The 18028-nt window shown below is 36.2% G+C and overlaps 1 protein-coding gene across 1 annotated transcript in view; it reads left to right on the top strand.

Annotated features, from left to right (window-relative positions):
* Positions 1–401: 401 nt before the first annotated feature.
* Positions 402–18028, top strand: part of RAB3C (RAB3C, member RAS oncogene family) — a 289724-nt gene continuing 272097 nt past the window's right edge. Inside the window, exon 1 of the mRNA XM_019798663.2 lies at positions 402–930. Coding sequence (XP_019654222.1) covers positions 913–930 — 18 coding nt within the window. The 5' untranslated portion in view covers positions 402–912. The remainder of the gene's footprint in view (positions 931–18028) is intronic.

The following is an 18028-nucleotide window of genomic DNA, read 5'->3' on the forward strand; positions in this document are numbered from 1 at the left end:
CTGGACTCTAATCACAAATAGTGAATCAGAATCCCTATGCATGTCTTGAGAGTGTGAATTTTACCTCCCCCAAGAGATTTTCAAGCACATTTGAGTTTCAGAACCTCTGTTCCACTGCTTTCTGTAATGCAAAGAAGTTTCAAGCTGATTCAGGTTATTACTTCCATGCCTCTGAGCCAATATGAAGTTGATTCTTTTTCCATTCTGCCTCCAACAATAATCATTTCGCCCTCATGCAAAAGTCAGGAATCATTACTGGACTGATTAATTCTTAAAGGGAGAGCTGTCCCTAGATAGGTAGAGAGAACACGGATAGCACACATACGAGTCAAATGAGGGGGAAAATAAGTATAACAAAAGTGAGGTTAGATTTCAAAAGCATTTTGAACTAATCTGGGATGAGTACATTTGTCACGTAAGGAATAATTGCGTTAAAGAAAGAACAGGGTAACTTAATAGAGGTCTCCTATCTCATTCTGTGACGGTGTTTCTGGGCTCTGGTGATGAATGTGTTCATTTTATGTGACTTGCTTTGGGTAAATAACCCAGTGCCCTATCAGCTCTCCAGCCTGCGGCCAACAGCGCCTGTGTGTGCGCGCTAATGACGGTGGAAGGTGCCTGGGGGAGGGCCTCGGGAGGGGCTACCCAGCTCAATCGCGCCCCTGGCACTTGCTAAGAGATTCTCAGCCCTTTCTCTGCAGCTGCTACTTGAAGACTCCACGCTTTCCCTCCAGAGGAAAGAAACCATCTATCTAAATCAGCTGTACGCTCCACGTCTCTCGTTTCTCCCTCCGCCAGCCGCCACCCCCACCCCTTCTATTGTGTTGTGCGTTTAGCTCAGCTTCCTGCGTAAGACCCTAACCTCATTTGTAGCAGCAGGCGTTACTGAGAATTTCGGAATCTCGAGTTGCAATGGAGCTGTACGGAAAGGTGAGCAGAAGGGAGTTCCTCTGCATGCTCTGCGCGAAACGTCGCTTTGACGGACTTTGGGGTGTGTGTGTGTATGTATGTATGTGTGTGTGCGCGCGCGCCTTGTCAATGCAATTGTGTGAGTGAACTACTTTTTTTTTTTATGTGTGTGCTATTTATCATCTTTCTCCCCCGCGTTTGTTGAATGAAATTGAAAAAGCACTCCACGCTGCCTATGGAAATACGTAAACTTTCCCGTTTCGGGATAAGGAGGCGTAGGGCGGAGAGTCCCAGAACGCGGCGCCGGTTTCGTTAGTATTGGGAATTAGCACAAGGTAGTGCGTTTCCTAACCAGAAAATCACAATCTAGACACGGAAGGCTGTGAGTAGAAAAGAAAAATTCACCGTTGATACCAACTGGAGTCACTTTCTCCCGCACCTCGCGAAGAAATGGGCTCCGAGCAGTAACAACCAGGAGCGATTCCAACGGAGGAGAAGGGAGGCTCCGCGGCCAAGTCTGACTGGAGGAGACCGCCTGTTTTGTGCCTGTTTGCCGGGAGATGTAGTTCAGGGCTCGCTGGTTTGCGAGAAAAGCTCCCAGCGTTAAGACTACAACTCCCAGGAGCGCGCGGGACTCCGGGCCAGTACGCGTGTGCGGCGCCGAGGGGACAGCTCCGGTGCTGATGTTGGAGCCGGTTAGTGAACCCCAAGAGTGCAGAGTGTGGAACGTGGAGCGCGCGAGCGGTGCATGCTTGACCCAGCGCCCGGGCCAGCGCTGTCTTAACCAGAGAGAAAGGACGTTTTGAGAACAATGAGACACGAAGCTCACATGCAGGTGGGTCTATACAGAAAGTGTGGCCTCAGAAGGAATTGAGACAGATGGCTTTTTCCCTTGCTCCAAGCGCAAATTGTGCTCGACCTCAGGGAAGGTCTAGGCTTTGACTCGGTCTTGGGGACACTCTTGGGTTCCTCTACGCTCTGCGGGGCTGTGATTGGGCTGTCTTGATGAGGGATACGGGTATTTAATATCTTCCCAGGGTCCGCAAGAAGGGTGTGAATGTCCGTCTAAAATGTAAGCCGGAGCAAACAAAAGTCCGGGAAACATGCAGTCTCGTGTTGCCATTGATCTTCCCTCCTGGGTGGCCTGGTTTGTGAACCTGGTGCAAGTGCAGGGACTTCAGATCTGGGGTTGCGAGGTCACTATTGGACTCGGGATAGAGCGAATTCCACTTGGTTAAGAGCGCGTTAAGAAAGGCTAAGACAATGTTAGGGTCCCCCAAAGTCCCTTGTCTTCAATTAGAGTCCTAGTAGTATCAGGGGAGAATAGTAAACACATGCTAGAGGTATGGCAGCCTTTAATCTCTGTCCACAAAACTACTACTCCTGCATTTTGGAGACCCCCCCTCTGAGCTCTCCTGAGTGGTGTGCCCATTTGTTGTGCGTTCCTATTCCCCATTCAGTTAGGTTTGCTTACTTCGGCTTCAGTGGAAAGATACCTCTGCCTAAGCATGTTGTTTAGGCAGATTTTGTTTTTAAGTAAAAATGAGTGGTACTTTCTCCTTTGTATGTACAACCAGTTTTGCTAAACATCAGCCTGTGTTCATTAACCTAGCAGAGTGATCCCGTTGCGTAATAGAGAGGCACTTTATGAATGGGGCTGATAGGAGAATGGAATACACCATTTGGAACATGTTGTCTCTCTTGAGAGCCCACCTCTGCTGCCAAATCTAACAATATAAATATTTGCCTTTAATTCTTGCTTAAACGTTTCCCAATTGTTTTCTTCTCGAATCAAAGACTAAACATATGCTTCAATTTACTTTTAACTTATTTCATGGGTTATGTATATTAAGATATACAGATATTTTTCCCCATTTAACATCACTGTTAAATGGGGAAAAATATCTGTAGAATTTAATTGTTTGTTGAGGGATTATATAATGAAAGCCTTCAAATTACATTATGAGTTATTGAAAATTTGATTTGTTCTAGAAAACAGTGGCCCCATTGTGTATCTTCTAATACCTCTGTTTGTGACTTAGCTTTTCATTATAGACCTGATGTGAAAAGAATCTGGACAGACAATAAAGGTACAGGCTGTTGTAATCAAGATATATTGGCTTATGATAATTTTCCATTACTGGGGGTACTGCCAGGAGCCAACTGGCTAAATTAATCATATTTGATTATAAGTAAACATTGACAGTAGACTTTACAAGTAGATTGTTAGTATTTAAAGTCAACCTCATATATGCACTGAAGTCTATCAAAATAAATTACTAAAAAAAACCTATGCTGCATCTGAATTTTTATTTTCTTAGAAGAGTTGCTTAGGATGTTCACAAGGCCATTAAAATGTTATAGACTGTATAAAATTAATGCCTTAGGAAGAATTTAAATTATTTCATATCAACTATTTAGTAGGCACTATAATTCTCTATTTTAATCAGAACTTCAATGAAGAATTATAAAAATAGGTAATAAAATTAGTTTACTTGTGAATAAAGTTATTTTATATTTATATTGTTTTTATTCATTGGGTTAGATTTTTGAAATTTAAAAATTAAATGTCCAAATTCTATAATGAATTATATGTATATTTTAAGAAATCAAAGACTATTTTCTGAGGTATATTTAATTAAAACACATTCACTGATACCATTTAACAAGTAAATAGTTGCTATGATGACTCTATCAGATTTTCAAATATATTATGATCAGGGTTTCAAATAAATATAATGATAGAAAGAATAAAAACTATAAATATGCTTTATATTTTCTTTAAGTGGCAAGTAATGTCTCAGGAACCACACTTCTGGAGTATAATCATATTCCAGGTGACTTTGATACATGAAAATGCACAAGATAAATAGCTAACATTTCTTTTTTTTTTTTCCTATTTAAAATCCGAACCACATCATCATTTGAGATATGTGTCTCCCAATTTTTTACTTAGGTTTCTGAAAGTGAGCCACAAGCAAACCTCATTTTACAGTTCAATTATCCTAAGAGATTCTTTTCCCCATTTAAAAATATTTAGTTCATTTGTTGATGTGAAACAAAACAAGCTCTTTAATTGCTGACTTCTTAATTTATTTATTTTCTTAATTCAAGGAAATCTTTAAAAATTATGTAATGTCTTTTAAAAAGCATTTGATCTGCCTATATAAATAGCTTAGTGGTCTGTTCAAGGTAGTTGTCTTTGACATATGAATATTTTCTGAAGAATATTTCTCTCTGAATTGAAGCAAAATGAGGGATAATAATTGTTTTTTTTATAGTGACTATTAAAATAATACATAATGATAGTCTTTGATGTCTGTATTTCCTTTGTGACTAAATAACCAGGAATAGCATTTGGTAAGTGTTCCAAATAATGGGTTAGAATTTTAATGCAGGAGATGGTCATTTTGTGTTTTCTCATTCAGTGAGTCCATAAATCCTGAGGGCCAAATGAAATGGGGAATAGCAGTGTTCATGACTTGAGGGCAAAACTCTGATGAACAAATAGTCATTTGATTCAAGAGCCAGAATGAACGAATTCTAGTTTATCTTGTGCTTTGTCTGTGCCAAGCACCATTCCTTGCATTCAGATCTCATTGTGTGTGTGTGTGTGTGTGTGTGTGTGTGAGAGAGAGAGAGAGAGAGAGAGAGACTGTGTGTGTGTGTAAAAAACAAAAAAATACTAGAGATCACCATTACCCTAATTACAGGCAAGGTACTGGAGCTTATTAAGATTAAATAACTTTTCCAACATGACAAAATCAAAATCTGCCAGATTTCTGTCTAGAAAGTCCATGTTCTTTCTTCTGTTAGTGGGTTCCTCAAGAAGACGCACAGAGGTGATGTAAAGAATAAGGGCACTATTGATATAGTTTGATTCATTCATATGGTTCAGAAGAAAGAAAAATTGTCCTATTTATAAAATAAACTTGTGTAAACTAAACCAAATATTTAAGAAGGGCCAATGTTTTAAAAAAAAATTGTTTGCTTTCTGTCTCTGGAATTTCAATTTCTTGTAGATTTACTTATTCTCTTGCAGGACCAAAGTGGGATCCATTGTCTCTCACTAAATGCTGGTCTTTAGTGTTGTTGTCTTCAAGCTTTATGGGTCATCCCATAAATGTACAGCCTTTGGACTATTTAGGAAATCAAAGAAAAACATTTGCCCAAAGCATGAAGCACAGTGCAAAAAAAAAAAAAAGTTGTTTGGCTAAAAATGAGGAGGACTGAAGAAAGAATATAGATGTATGCTGAAGATGAAGTTGAGGTGAAAACTATAATAGATATTAAATATAGTCATACTTCATACAAAAACAACTTACAAAGGATTAAAGTCTAAATATCACTGTTTCATTCGGCTATGGAAGTACTTGGCATTCTTGCATTTCATTATTGTTGTTGCCTGACCAAATCTAGCCTTGTGATGATCCCTTTATCTTTGTAAGAAATGAACATTTAGTCCTCACCCCTTATAGAACCAGAGAAAACTTCTGGTTAACATTGGAGAAACAAAGACTTTCTGACTTTATTTGAACAAATTCTGGAAGTATCCATCTTTCTTCTGTAAAGGAAAGTGGAGTATAGAAAAGGGAATTACCTGTAGTAAAAATAAAACCTCTATGATGTAAGAATCATTTTCCATTTCCACTTTTTCAGTCTAAGAAGTTGTGGATTTATTACATGGTATAACCACAGTTTTTCCCTGCCATTCTAAGCTTACACTGGAACTGAAAATTCCTTTCCTGACCATCAGATTCCAAGAAAGAAATACATTTTCATGCTAAGGAATGGGTTTTCCTAGGACTGTTGATACACAAAGGACACTCAACCTAAGTATAAACAGCTGTGCCACCTCAAAAATGTTTTATAGGTAAAAGATTATCCAACCATTTTCTCCTTTTTTTCATTCCTTAATTGGGTTCAGAGGGTCTAAGAAGAACAATCTTAGTAGGTAACCATGACCTGTGAAGATGAAAGCTTTTAGATTTACTTGGAATTAGGTAGATTTTAACATTTTTCATTTATTTACATTTTTTAGATATTTATATACTTTGAAATGCATAAATCTTAAGTGAACAATTTGATGATTTTTGATAAATGGATATTCCTGTGTAACACACACTACTACAAAGGCACAGAATGTTTCCAACCAACCCCAGAAGTTCTTTCATTCATATTTTTTTTCTAGTTAATCCCCTGACTTAAAGTCTTGACTTTTGTTTAAATCATAAAGCAGCTTGATTTATTCTAGAACTTCTTATAGTTCTGTGAAACATACAATGAGAACATATAGTAGAACATACATTATCTACTCCTGAGTCTTTCTTATTTTGCTTAGTATAATGTGTATGGGATTAATCTATGTTGTCGCATGTATCAATAATCATTCCATTTTATTGATGCATATTATAATTTTCTATCAAGCTACCATACTTCCATACTTGTAAAATCCATTATTCTGTTGGTGGATTTTGAGGTAATTTACAGTTTGGGACTGTTATGGTTAAGGCTATAAACATTATCATATTGGTCTTTTGTAATATGCTTTCATTTCTTTTGGATAAATACCTAGAAGTAGAATTGTTGGGATAAAGGGTGAGTGTTATGCTTAACTCTATAAGAAAGTCAAATGGTAGTACCATTTAATATTCTTATCAGCAATGTATGAGCCTTCCAGTAGCTTTACAATCCTCAACAACATTTGGTGTTGGTTGTCGTTTTAATTTTGGCCACTTTAATGGGTGTTTTATGGCATCTCATTGTGATTTGAATTTGCATTTTCCTGATGACCAGTGATTTTGGCACATTTTCATCTATTTACTGGTCATTTTTATATTCCTTTATTAAAGTTTTCTTTAGCCATTTGTTCTTTATGGAAGGTTGTTTTATTGTTTACTTATAGACTTTAATATAAATTTGAAACTAGTCCTTTATTAGATATATACAAACATTACATATATTTAATTTGTTAATATATATTAATATATATTATATTTAAAAAACATTTTCTGCCAGTCTGTAGCTTGAATACTCATACTCTTAATAGTGTCTTTTGATGAAGATTTTTTAATTTTGTTGAAATCTAGGTTATTCATAATAGGTGGGCTCTCTCTCTCTCTCTATATATATATATATGGACTCCACACTTACTTCAATTTGTTTGTCTTGACTATGTCCTAAGACCTTGCTACATTTATTTATTTATAGTGGTTTTTTTTTTTTTAGATTGCTTAAGAATTTCTACAGGAACAGTAATATCTGCAAATAAAGGCAGTTTACTTCTTCCTTTCCAATGACCTCTTTTTTTTTTCCCTCTATCTTATTCCACAGGGTAGGGCATCCAGTACAATGTTGAGTAGAAATGAGTAGATAGCCTCATTTTGTTCTCAGTCTTAGGGGGAAAGCCTTACATCTTTCACCATTTCATATGAACTTAGCTGTGGTTGTTTTGTTGTTGTTGCTGCTGTTGTTATTGGTATGATACCCTTACTATATTGAGAAAATTTCTTTTGATTCTTAATTTGCTGAGAGTATTTGTTTTTAACATTAAATGAATGTTTAATTTTGTCAAATATTTTTCTTGCATCTGTTGTGGTGATCGCATAATGAGTCTCCTGTATTTTGTTGGATTATATTGATTGATTTTTTAGTTAATCTGGCATTCCTTAGATAAACCCCAGTTAACTATGATGTATTGTTTTTTCTATGTATCTCTGGATTCGGTTTGATTATATTTCTTCGATTATTTTTGCATTTAAATTCATGATGGATATTGGTGTATGATTTTCTTGTAATGTTTTTATGTTGCAATATTGGAGTTATGCAGGCCTTTTAAAACAAACTGAGAAGTGTTCTTTTCACCACTGTTTTCCAAATGATTATAGTATCTAAGATAGGTATATTTGGGTTCATAAAGTATTTGATAGAGTTCATAAATGAAGCCATTGGAACCTGGAGTTTTCTTTGTGGAAAAAAAAATTGAACAACTTCAGCTATCAAAATATGTACAAATATCTCTATCATTCAGCTATTTATTCTGTCTATCTGTCTATCTATCTATCTATCCATTGATCAATCTATCATCTATAATTTATCTCCCTTTAGTATACTGTGGCAGGAAGAATAGCCACCGTCCCTCCTCCAAGTCTAACTATGGCCTAATCCCTAGAACAATCCATAGAATAAATTATATTACATAACAAAAGGGACTTTGCAGATATAGTGAATGTTATGCATTTTAAAATAGGGAAGTTAATTTGGATTATCAGTGGGTGCAGTCTAATCACATGAGTTGTTAAGAGTGGAGAACTTTGTGTGGCTACAGTCAGAGAGATGTGGAAGAAGGGAAAGTCAGAGATTTGAAGCATTGAGGCTTGTTGGCTTGAAGGTGAAGTCAAAATGTCAAAATGTCCAAGCCTCCAGGTAAGAATGAACATTGATTTTGGCTTTGTAAGGCCTGAGCAGAGTGAAGAGTACTCAGCTGAGTCACACTGTGTCCAGACTTTTGACCCATATAGTTACTGGGTTTTGTTTTAAATATCCATTATAGCAGCAGTAGAAAACTAATTATGTACATATCAATTTTCTATTTCATCTTGGGTCAGTTTTGTTAAGTTATATTTTTTTACCTAATTTTTCAAATTTACTAACAAAGTTATTCAAAATATTTTTTAGTACTATTTAATTTTTCTCTTTCATTCCTGTTATTGACAATTTGAATTCCTTCTCTCTCTCTTACTATTTTATTAGATGTTTATCAATGCCATTAATATCTTCAAATAACCAACTTTTGCCTTTGTTAACTTTTTTGTTGCTTATTTTGTATTTTATTGATTTATGCTTTTAAAAAATAACTGTGTTACTTATACTTTAGTAGGACCTTTTTTTATCATTCTCCTTAGAGTAGAAATTTAGATCACTGAGTTTAAATATTTCTTTTTTTCTAATAAACATAACCAATTAAAATAATAAATCTCCCTCTAAGTACTACTTTAGCTGATGCTTACAAATTTCTGAGTGCAGTATTTGCATTGTATTTTATTTCAAACTCTGTGCTCCTTTTTTTGTGACGTTTTCCTTAATCCTTGGGTTTAGAAGTATGTTGTTACTTCCCAAATATCTGCTCATTTTCCAGATATTTTATTGATATTGATGTCTAAGTAACTTCTTTTGCTACCAGAGAATGTATTATTTAAGATTTTAATCTTTTGAAATTTTTGGACTTGTTTTTATGCCAGCATGTGGTCTAATTTCATGAACACTCCAAGTGCACTGCACATGTGGCATGTGAGACACAGTCATTGAGGAATGTCAGTTAAGTCATGGTGTTGTATGGTGTTGTTAAGATCATACATATCCTTATTGATTTTTGGTCTACTTTATCAATTACTGAGAAAAAAATCTCCAATTATGATTATTAATTTATCTATTTCTCCTTTTAGTTCTATCAGTTTGTACTTCATATTTTTTGAACTTCTCTTTTGAGATATGTACACAATTGTAATTGTGTCTTCCAGAAATTTTTCCTTTTTGTTACTGTGAAATGTTCCTTTCTATCTCTGGCAATGTTCCTTGTCTTAACTTGTATTTAATCTGATACTAATATACTCTTGCTTTCTTAGTAGTGTTATATATATATATATATATACACACACACACACACGTATATACACACACACACGTATATATACACACACACACGCATGTATATATATAAACACACATATACGTATATATATACATACATGCATATATATATATATATTCATACTTTCACTTTTAATTTCTATGTGTATGTGTCTTTATATTTAAAGTATGAATCGTGTGGTCAGAATAGAGTTGGGCCTTACATTTTTAGCCAGTCTGGAAAATCTCTGCCTTTTAATTGAATTTTTTTGTCTGCTTTCATGTTTTGCAGTTATTTGATGCGGTTGGATTTAAAGTTATCTTTTCACTATTTGTTTTTTTTATTCTATCTGTACTTCTGTTTCTCTGTTTCTTCTTTTCTTATTTTGCTTAATTACCTATTTCATTTTATTTCCTGTGTTGACTTTTTAATTATACATGTTTGCTTTTTTCTTTGGTGTTTATTCTAAGGATTATATTATGTGTCTTCAACTTGTTATTTATTCTACGTAACATTGTGTTACTTCACATAAGGTACAGTGACTTTTCAATAATGATTTCATTTACCTCATCCTTTGTGAAATTGTCATCATATATATTACATCTGCCTTTGCTATAAGTGCTCAATACAGTTCTATAATTTTAGCTTTAAACAATCATAGGTATTTTTTTAATAGAAGAAAAGAAAAACATTATGTATCCATTTTTATGTTTGCCCATCACCTATCTGCCATTTCTGGTGCTCTTTCTGTAAATTTGAGTTTCTGTCCAATGTCCTTTTCTTTCAGCCTGAACAACTTCTTTTAGCATTTCCTGTGGTACAGATCCGCTGGCAACAAATACCCTCAGTTTTTTGTTTATCTGCTTGTGTTTTTTATTTCGCTTATATTTTTGAATGATAGTTTTGCTGCATATAAAAGTTTTTGTTGCTTTTTTTTTCTTTTAGCATTTTAGGTTATTTCATTGTCTGCTGACCTCCATTTGGTATGAAGTCAGCAGTTCTTCATATTATTGGACCCTTCTTTGGTATTTGTCACTTTTTCTGTTTTCTAGTCAACTTTGAATTTGAGCAGTTTGACTATGATGTGCCTAGATGTATTTTTCTTTATATTTGTAGAGGTTGAGTGAGGTTCTAATAGAATTAAGTTCATGGTTTTCACCAAATTTGAAAAATATTTACATATTATATCTTCAAATATTTTTCCATCCCATTACTGACTCCTTTTTTTCATCTGAGACTCCAGTTACATCTGTGTTAGACTTCAGATGCTGTTCCAAAGATTGGTGAGACTCTACTAATTTTTTTCTTTCTCTTAAATTGTACAGTTTCTGTTGATTTGTCTCAAGGTCACTGACTTCTGCCACCTGTGGCTTTTGTTAAGCCCACTGAAGTACTTTTCATTTCAGTTAATGTACTTTTCCCTTTAGGTTTAATATTGGCTTCTTTTACAATAGAAACATGTTGTCAAGAAAAGATACATATAAACTCTTGGGATGAGATGTTTGAGTATTGGAAGGGTTTAATAGGATTTATTTCTGATACTGTGCAGGAACGAAGAAAAAACTGAGCTTCTCATAGAAACAGTGAGATAGAAATGTAAATAATAATAGCGATTTGATTATTCCACGTAGATTTCTGGGAAAAATATTTATATTTACATTTTAATTTTTTTTCATTTATATTTTTATTCTTCATTGCATTTGTCATGCTACATTTTTTTCTTTGTGTTTTGAAAATAAAATTGTGGGCTTTATGACACTTTTGAAAATTTGAACAAAGTGTAAAATTGTAAAAATAAAATCATTTTAAGAGTTGCTTTATCTTGCCAACTAATATATTCCTTAACAGCTTCAACTCTGCAGAAGCAAAATACCTTTTCAAACCCCAACATGTTTCTGACTGGTTTGAAACATTATGTCAGTTTTATTGGGGTCATGAAATATTTTTCTATCCACTAAATGATGAAACCAAAGGGTGAATGTTCTAGGCCTTCAGTTGTTTAGAGAATGGTAAAAGATAGGGTCAGGATTCCCTGATATGCTCTCCAATAAGCTGATTGAATTGGATCCAGTAGTAGGAATTTTGATCTAACAAACCTAAAAGAGTCTTTTTTTTTTTTTTAAAGATTTTATTTATTTATTCGACAGAGATAGAGACAGCCAGCGAGAGAGGGAACACGCAGGGGGAGTGGGAGAGGAAGAAGCAGGCTACCAGCGGAGGAGCCTGATGTGGGGCTCGATCCCATAACGCCGGCATCACGCCCTGAGCCGAAGGCAGATGCTTAACCGCTGTGCCACCCAGGCGCCCCAAACCTAAAAGAGTCTTATTTTGTGCCTCCTTGACCTTCTGACTGAGAAAAACCTGGCACCATTATCACTTTGCTTCCACATTATCACCTGTTTATGGTCTGGGAATCCAAATCATAATTTAAGTTTAAGAGGTAAGGCATTGAGCCCCTCAGTTTTAGTTTGCCTGCTTTTAGTTTAACTTTAGCTCATCAAGGGTGTTATTTGTTAGTCTTCCAGTGGCTCAGATGTATGTCTGAGTCTCATCAACTAGAGAAACTTGCAAGCCAATGTTGATAATTTCTGTTCAAATGGCCATAGCTTTAGGAGCCTTATAGGATTTGGAGAAAGAATGCACGTACCAGTTAGCACAATATGACTTTCACGTCATACTCATCTATGGTGTTTGCAATAAAAGGTGGGTTTTCTTTTGAATGTTGTAATTCACTTAGCACTTGTTTGAGTGGTAGGACTGATAAAAAGGGATAAGAGGAACACAGTACACCTGTGGCTGTGAATGCTCTTTTATAACTGCATGGATAGGTTTGTTTTTTGTAGTAAATAATAGTAGCAATAGCTTTTGAATGAAAAGCCAGGATAATTGTGTCTACCTAAGTCACTCTGTAAATCATTCTAATTGGTGGGCCTGCACAGTATAGAAACACAAGTACATTAATTAATAACCCACCAAGTTTCTCAAGAATGGTTCAGATATTCCCTTTGTGTCATAAGTGCATGGACAATTGCTTGTTTTCCCCTATATGTGACCTACCTTGATGAATGGAATAAGGGAAGAGAAATGTCAGGATTTGGAAGAAATCTTTATAGAAAATCCCTGTGGTATTTTTCAAGGGCTTACATCTTTAAAATATTTTTTTTTCATTTTTTTATTATGTCATGTTAGTCACCATACAGTACATCATTAGTTTTTGATGTAGTGTTCCATGGTTCATTGTTTGCGTATAACACCCAGTGCTCATTGCAATACGTGCCCTCCTTAATTCACCAGCCTAACACATCCCCCTCCCCCCTCCCCTCGGAAACCCTCAGTTTGTTTCCTGGAGTCCATAGTCTCTCATGGTTCGTCTCTGCCTCCGATATGCCCCCCTTCATTTTTCCCTTCCTTCTCCTAATGTCCTCCATGCTATTCCTTATGTTCCACATATAAGTGAAACCATATGATAATTGTCTTTCTCTGCTTGACTTATTTCACTTAGCATAACCCCCTTCAGTTTCATCCATGTCAGTGCAAATGGTGGGTATCCATCCTTTCTGATGGCTGAGTAATATTCCACTGTATATATGAACCACGTCTTTATCCATTCATCTGTTGAAGGGCATCTCGGCTCCTTCCACAATTTGGCTATTGTGAACATTGCTGCTATGAACATTGGGGTGCACGTGCACCTTCTCTTCACTACATCTGTATCTTTGGGGTAAATACCTAATAGTGCAATTGCTGGGTCATAGAGTACCTCTATTCTTAACTTTTTGAGGAAACTCCATATTGTTTTCCAGAGTGGCTGTACCAGCTTGCATTCCCACCAACAGTGTAAGAGGGTTCCCCTTTTTCCACATCCTTGCCAACTTTGTTGTTTCCTGTTTTGTTAATTTTTCCCATTCTAACTGGTGTAAGGTGGTATCTCATTGTGGTTTTGATTTGTATTTCCCTGATGGCTAATGATGTTGAGCAGTTTTCATGTATCAGTTAGCCATTTGTATGTCTTCTTTAGAGAAGTGTCTATTGATGTCTTCTACCCATTTTTTGACTGGTTTATTTGTTTTTTAAGTGCTGAGTTTGAGAAGTTCTTCATAGATCTTGGATACCAGCCCTTTATCTGTAATGTCATTTGCAAATATCTTCTCCCATTCCGTAGGCTGCCTCTTAGTTTTGTTGACTGTTTCCTTTGCTGTACAGAAGCTTTTTATCTTGATGAAGTCCCAAAAGGTCATTTTTGCTTTTGTTTCACTTGCCTTTGGAGACTTGTCTTGAAAGAAGTTACGGTGGCTGATGTCGAAGAGGTTGCTGCCTATGTTCTCCTCTAGGATTTTGATGGATTCCTGTGTCACATTGAGGTCTTTCATCCATTTTGAGTTTATCTTTGTGTATGGTGTAAGGGAATGGCCCAGTTTCAGTCTTCTGTATATTGCTGTCCAATTTTCCCAGCACCACTTATTGAAGAGAATGTTTTTCAGTGTTTAATATTTTAAAAATGTTTAATGTTTTAAAAATGTTTAGTGATAAAAATTCCTTAGGTAATACATATATTAATATTAAGATTTAGGCTTTTTTCCCGCAGCGGGAATTTTTAGAGTATTTTATTAGGTATTTTTAAGAGAGGCTTTTCATTATACCGCAGAGTACTGGGTGTATCTATCCTGTTTAATTTTTCTTTTCTTTTCAGGAAGAGGTATTCTTACAAGGATATTCTTTATTTTGTGGTTTCTATTTGGATACTGGCCTCCTGTAGCTGTCAGGTGCTTTCTTATGGAGTGAGGAGAAGTAAAGTCCAATTGTGTGTTATTTTTAAAAATGACTGATGGAGAAAGTCAAGGCCAGCTCCCACAGAGCTGAACAGAACAGAGCCACATTTGCTCTGAGAACATAATTACTGTTTCTTACGATGCCATGCCTCCTCATACTCCTGACGGAGACCTCACAGTGAGTTATATTATTGGCCCTTAGAAGGTTCTGGATCTTACCAGAGCTAAGATAATGAACACATTTTTCAGAAATCAGCTCATCTAAGCAGGCTGGGCATTCTAGAGTATAGATTTCTTTGCAGAGTCAATATGGTGATGAGCTCTGTTGTCACTGTTGGCAGAAGGGGTGTCTGGTGAAGACAGCAACTGGTAGAGAGTGCTAGGATCCCATTTTCCACATCTTGGGGATCTCAGCCTAAATGTCAGATCACTCAGTCTCCTCCTACATGTATCCCTGACACACTGGCTATGCACACCTGCCCTGGCTTCCATGTGGACGTTTGCTAAGCCAGTGAATTCTAAACCTGACTGGTCAAAAGAACCACATGGGATGCTTAAAAATTATAGATGCCATTGGATATTTTAATTCTGTAGAATTCAGTACATTTCCCCAGTTTTGGGAATCTCTGATCTAGTGTATTCTATGAGAATTTACCTTTGTATTCCTGAGTAAAAATGTATCCGACTAGAGAGAGCAGGTATTTGAGAACACCATGTCTGCTATTTCTTGCTAACAAGAAATGATGAAAAAACTTATGTATATGTTATTCATGTCCATGAGAAAAGTTTTAAATGAGTCTTTACATTTTGTGGCTAAGATAGAGTCCCTTTTATTTTTATAAATTGACAAATTGACATCTGCGTATAGGAAGTATAGTTGTCAAGAATACTTGATTTTTTAAATATCTTAATCTCAGTTTTGTTTTAAAGAGTTGTATACAGGGAAGATCGTTTCTTGGCCATGTGGGGTCAGAGAGGGATGTGGGGCTTGGATTTTCAGCCATTCCTCCTGTTTGCATGCCCTAGTCAGGGTGACCAACCATTTCAGCTTTCTGGTTTTAGCACTGAAAGCCCTTCAGTGTCCCATGAAATCCCTCAGTCTTGGGGAAACCAGGAGAGTTGGTCACTCTAGCCACACCACATAATCAAGACACCTGGCATCTGCAATCTCAAGGCCATCTGTAGGTTAAGAGTTCTTATGCAGACCTGAGATTCCCTTTCCTCTAGTCATTCACTTCCAAACCCCAAACTTTTGTTGCTCTTTCTTTTCTACTTCTCTTTTTCAATATGGAATTTCGCTTTAGTGAAAACCTTTGCCTCTGTTTTAGAAGGTTTTTGGGAAAGGATGAAGATAACCAGACTGTATGCATGATACTATTCATATATATATGTTTATATATTTTTATATGTACATATGAAAGTCTCTTAATGAGTTCTCACCTTGAAATAATGTGGACTTTAAAAAAATCTATTATTATTGAAGTATAATTGACATGTAACATTGCAAAAGTTTAAAGTATATAACATGTTGATTTGATACATTTATATATTGTAATATGATTACCACTGTGGAATAATCAGGTCGTAAAATTGTCATTTCTTTTATATGGTGGTAAGAATTAAGATCTAGTCTCTTGGCAACCTTGAAGTGTATGATATAGTATTGGTGTTTATGATGGTATTGTGGACTTTGATGATTTGCCAAATTTAGTATCAGAAATTAGGTTGAACTTCACCTAAAGTCAATGCTAAGGCCAAATAAGAGGAGTTTCCCACAGTTCCTTTGTATTCTTGGTGCATCCTTTCTCATGCTTTTCTTACCATGTATTACTCGAATTCTGCCCCCTTATTAATCCAGACCTGAAACTCAGCTCTCTCCAGGTTTCTACAAAAGTCCATTCATACCCAAGAGTTTCATGAGGTTAGTAACTCTCTAGAAGTTCCTGGGTGTCCACAATGTCACAAGGTAGGTCATATCACAGGGCATATGACCATTGGCCACATTCCCTTCCCCACAGCCTCTCCAGACCACAGAACATTTCTATCTGCACACAGGCCTCAGCTTCTATCCTAGAGGTATTTTGCTGAGTGCTCTTTGTTCCATGTCATAATATTTGTAATGAAAGACTAAGATGTTTATCTCAGTAATTATGAAACTCTGCAGAGTGGGAGTGTTGGGCGTCAGACCTCCTGCCCTTTAATGATAGGAAATGAGAGGAATCATATTCTATAAAATTGATCATTTCCATTTTCAGAGAGTAGCATCAATGTTAGTTGGAGAAGAAAGTGAATGGCTTTATTCAAGGATCTAGCACATGCCAACAATTTTATTTTGTTGATCTTACTGCAACTCCTGTTTTATAGGCGAGGAAATTACAGCTTGGCATAATTTAAANCGTAGGCTGCCTCTTAGTTTTGTTGACTGTTTCCTTTGCTGTACAGAAGCTTTTTATCTTGATGAAGTCCCAAAAGGTCATTTTTGCTTTTGTTTCACTTGCCTTTGGAGACTTGTCTTGAAAGAAGTTACGGTGGCTGATGTCGAAGAGGTTGCTGCCTATGTTCTCCTCTAGGATTTTGATGGATTCCTGTGTCACATTGAGGTCTTTCATCCATTTTGAGTTTATCTTTGTGTATGGTGTAAGGGAATGGCCCAGTTTCAGTCTTCTGTATATTGCTGTCCAATTTTCCCAGCACCACTTATTGAAGAGAATGTTTTTCAGTGTTTAATATTTTAAAAATGTTTAATGTTTTAAAAATGTTTAGTGATAAAAATTCCTTAGGTAATACATATATTAATATTAAGATTTAGGCTTTTTTCCCGCAGCGGGAATTTTTAGAGTATTTTATTAGGTATTTTTAAGAGAGGCTTTTCATTATACCGCAGAGTACTGGGTGTATCTATCCTGTTTAATTTTTCTTTTCTTTTCAGGAAGAGGTATTCTTACAAGGATATTCTTTATTTTGTGGTTTCTATTTGGATACTGGCCTCCTGTAGCTGTCAGGTGCTTTCTTATGGAGTGAGGAGAAGTAAAGTCCAATTGTGTGTTATTTTTAAAAATGACTGATGGAGAAAGTCAAGGCCAGCTCCCACAGAGCTGAACAGAACAGAGCCACATTTGCTCTGAGAACATAATTACTGTTTCTTACGATGCCATGCCTCCTCATACTCCTGACGGAGACCTCACAGTGAGTTATATTATTGGCCCTTAGAAGGTTCTGGATCTTACCAGAGCTAAGATAATGAACACATTTTTCAGAAATCAGCTCATCTAAGCAGGCTGGGCATTCTAGAGTATAGATTTCTTTGCAGAGTCAATATGGTGATGAGCTCTGTTGTCACTGTTGGCAGAAGGGGTGTCTGGTGAAGACAGCAACTGGTAGAGAGTGCTAGGATCCCATTTTCCACATCTTGGGGATCTCAGCCTAAATGTCAGATCACTCAGTCTCCTCCTACATGTATCCCTGACACACTGGCTATGCACACCTGCCCTGGCTTCCATGTGGACGTTTGCTAAGCCAGTGAATTCTAAACCTGACTGGTCAAAAGAACCACATGGGATGCTTAAAAATTATAGATGCCATTGGATATTTTAATTCTGTAGAATTCAGTACATTTCCCCAGTTTTGGGAATCTCTGATCTAGTGTATTCTATGAGAATTTACCTTTGTATTCCTGAGTAAAAATGTATCCGACTAGAGAGAGCAGGTATTTGAGAACACC

This window comes from Ailuropoda melanoleuca, chromosome 3 (assembly GCF_002007445.2).
Source record: "Ailuropoda melanoleuca isolate Jingjing chromosome 3, ASM200744v2, whole genome shotgun sequence".
Classification (NCBI taxonomy): domain Eukaryota; kingdom Metazoa; phylum Chordata; class Mammalia; order Carnivora; family Ursidae; genus Ailuropoda; species Ailuropoda melanoleuca.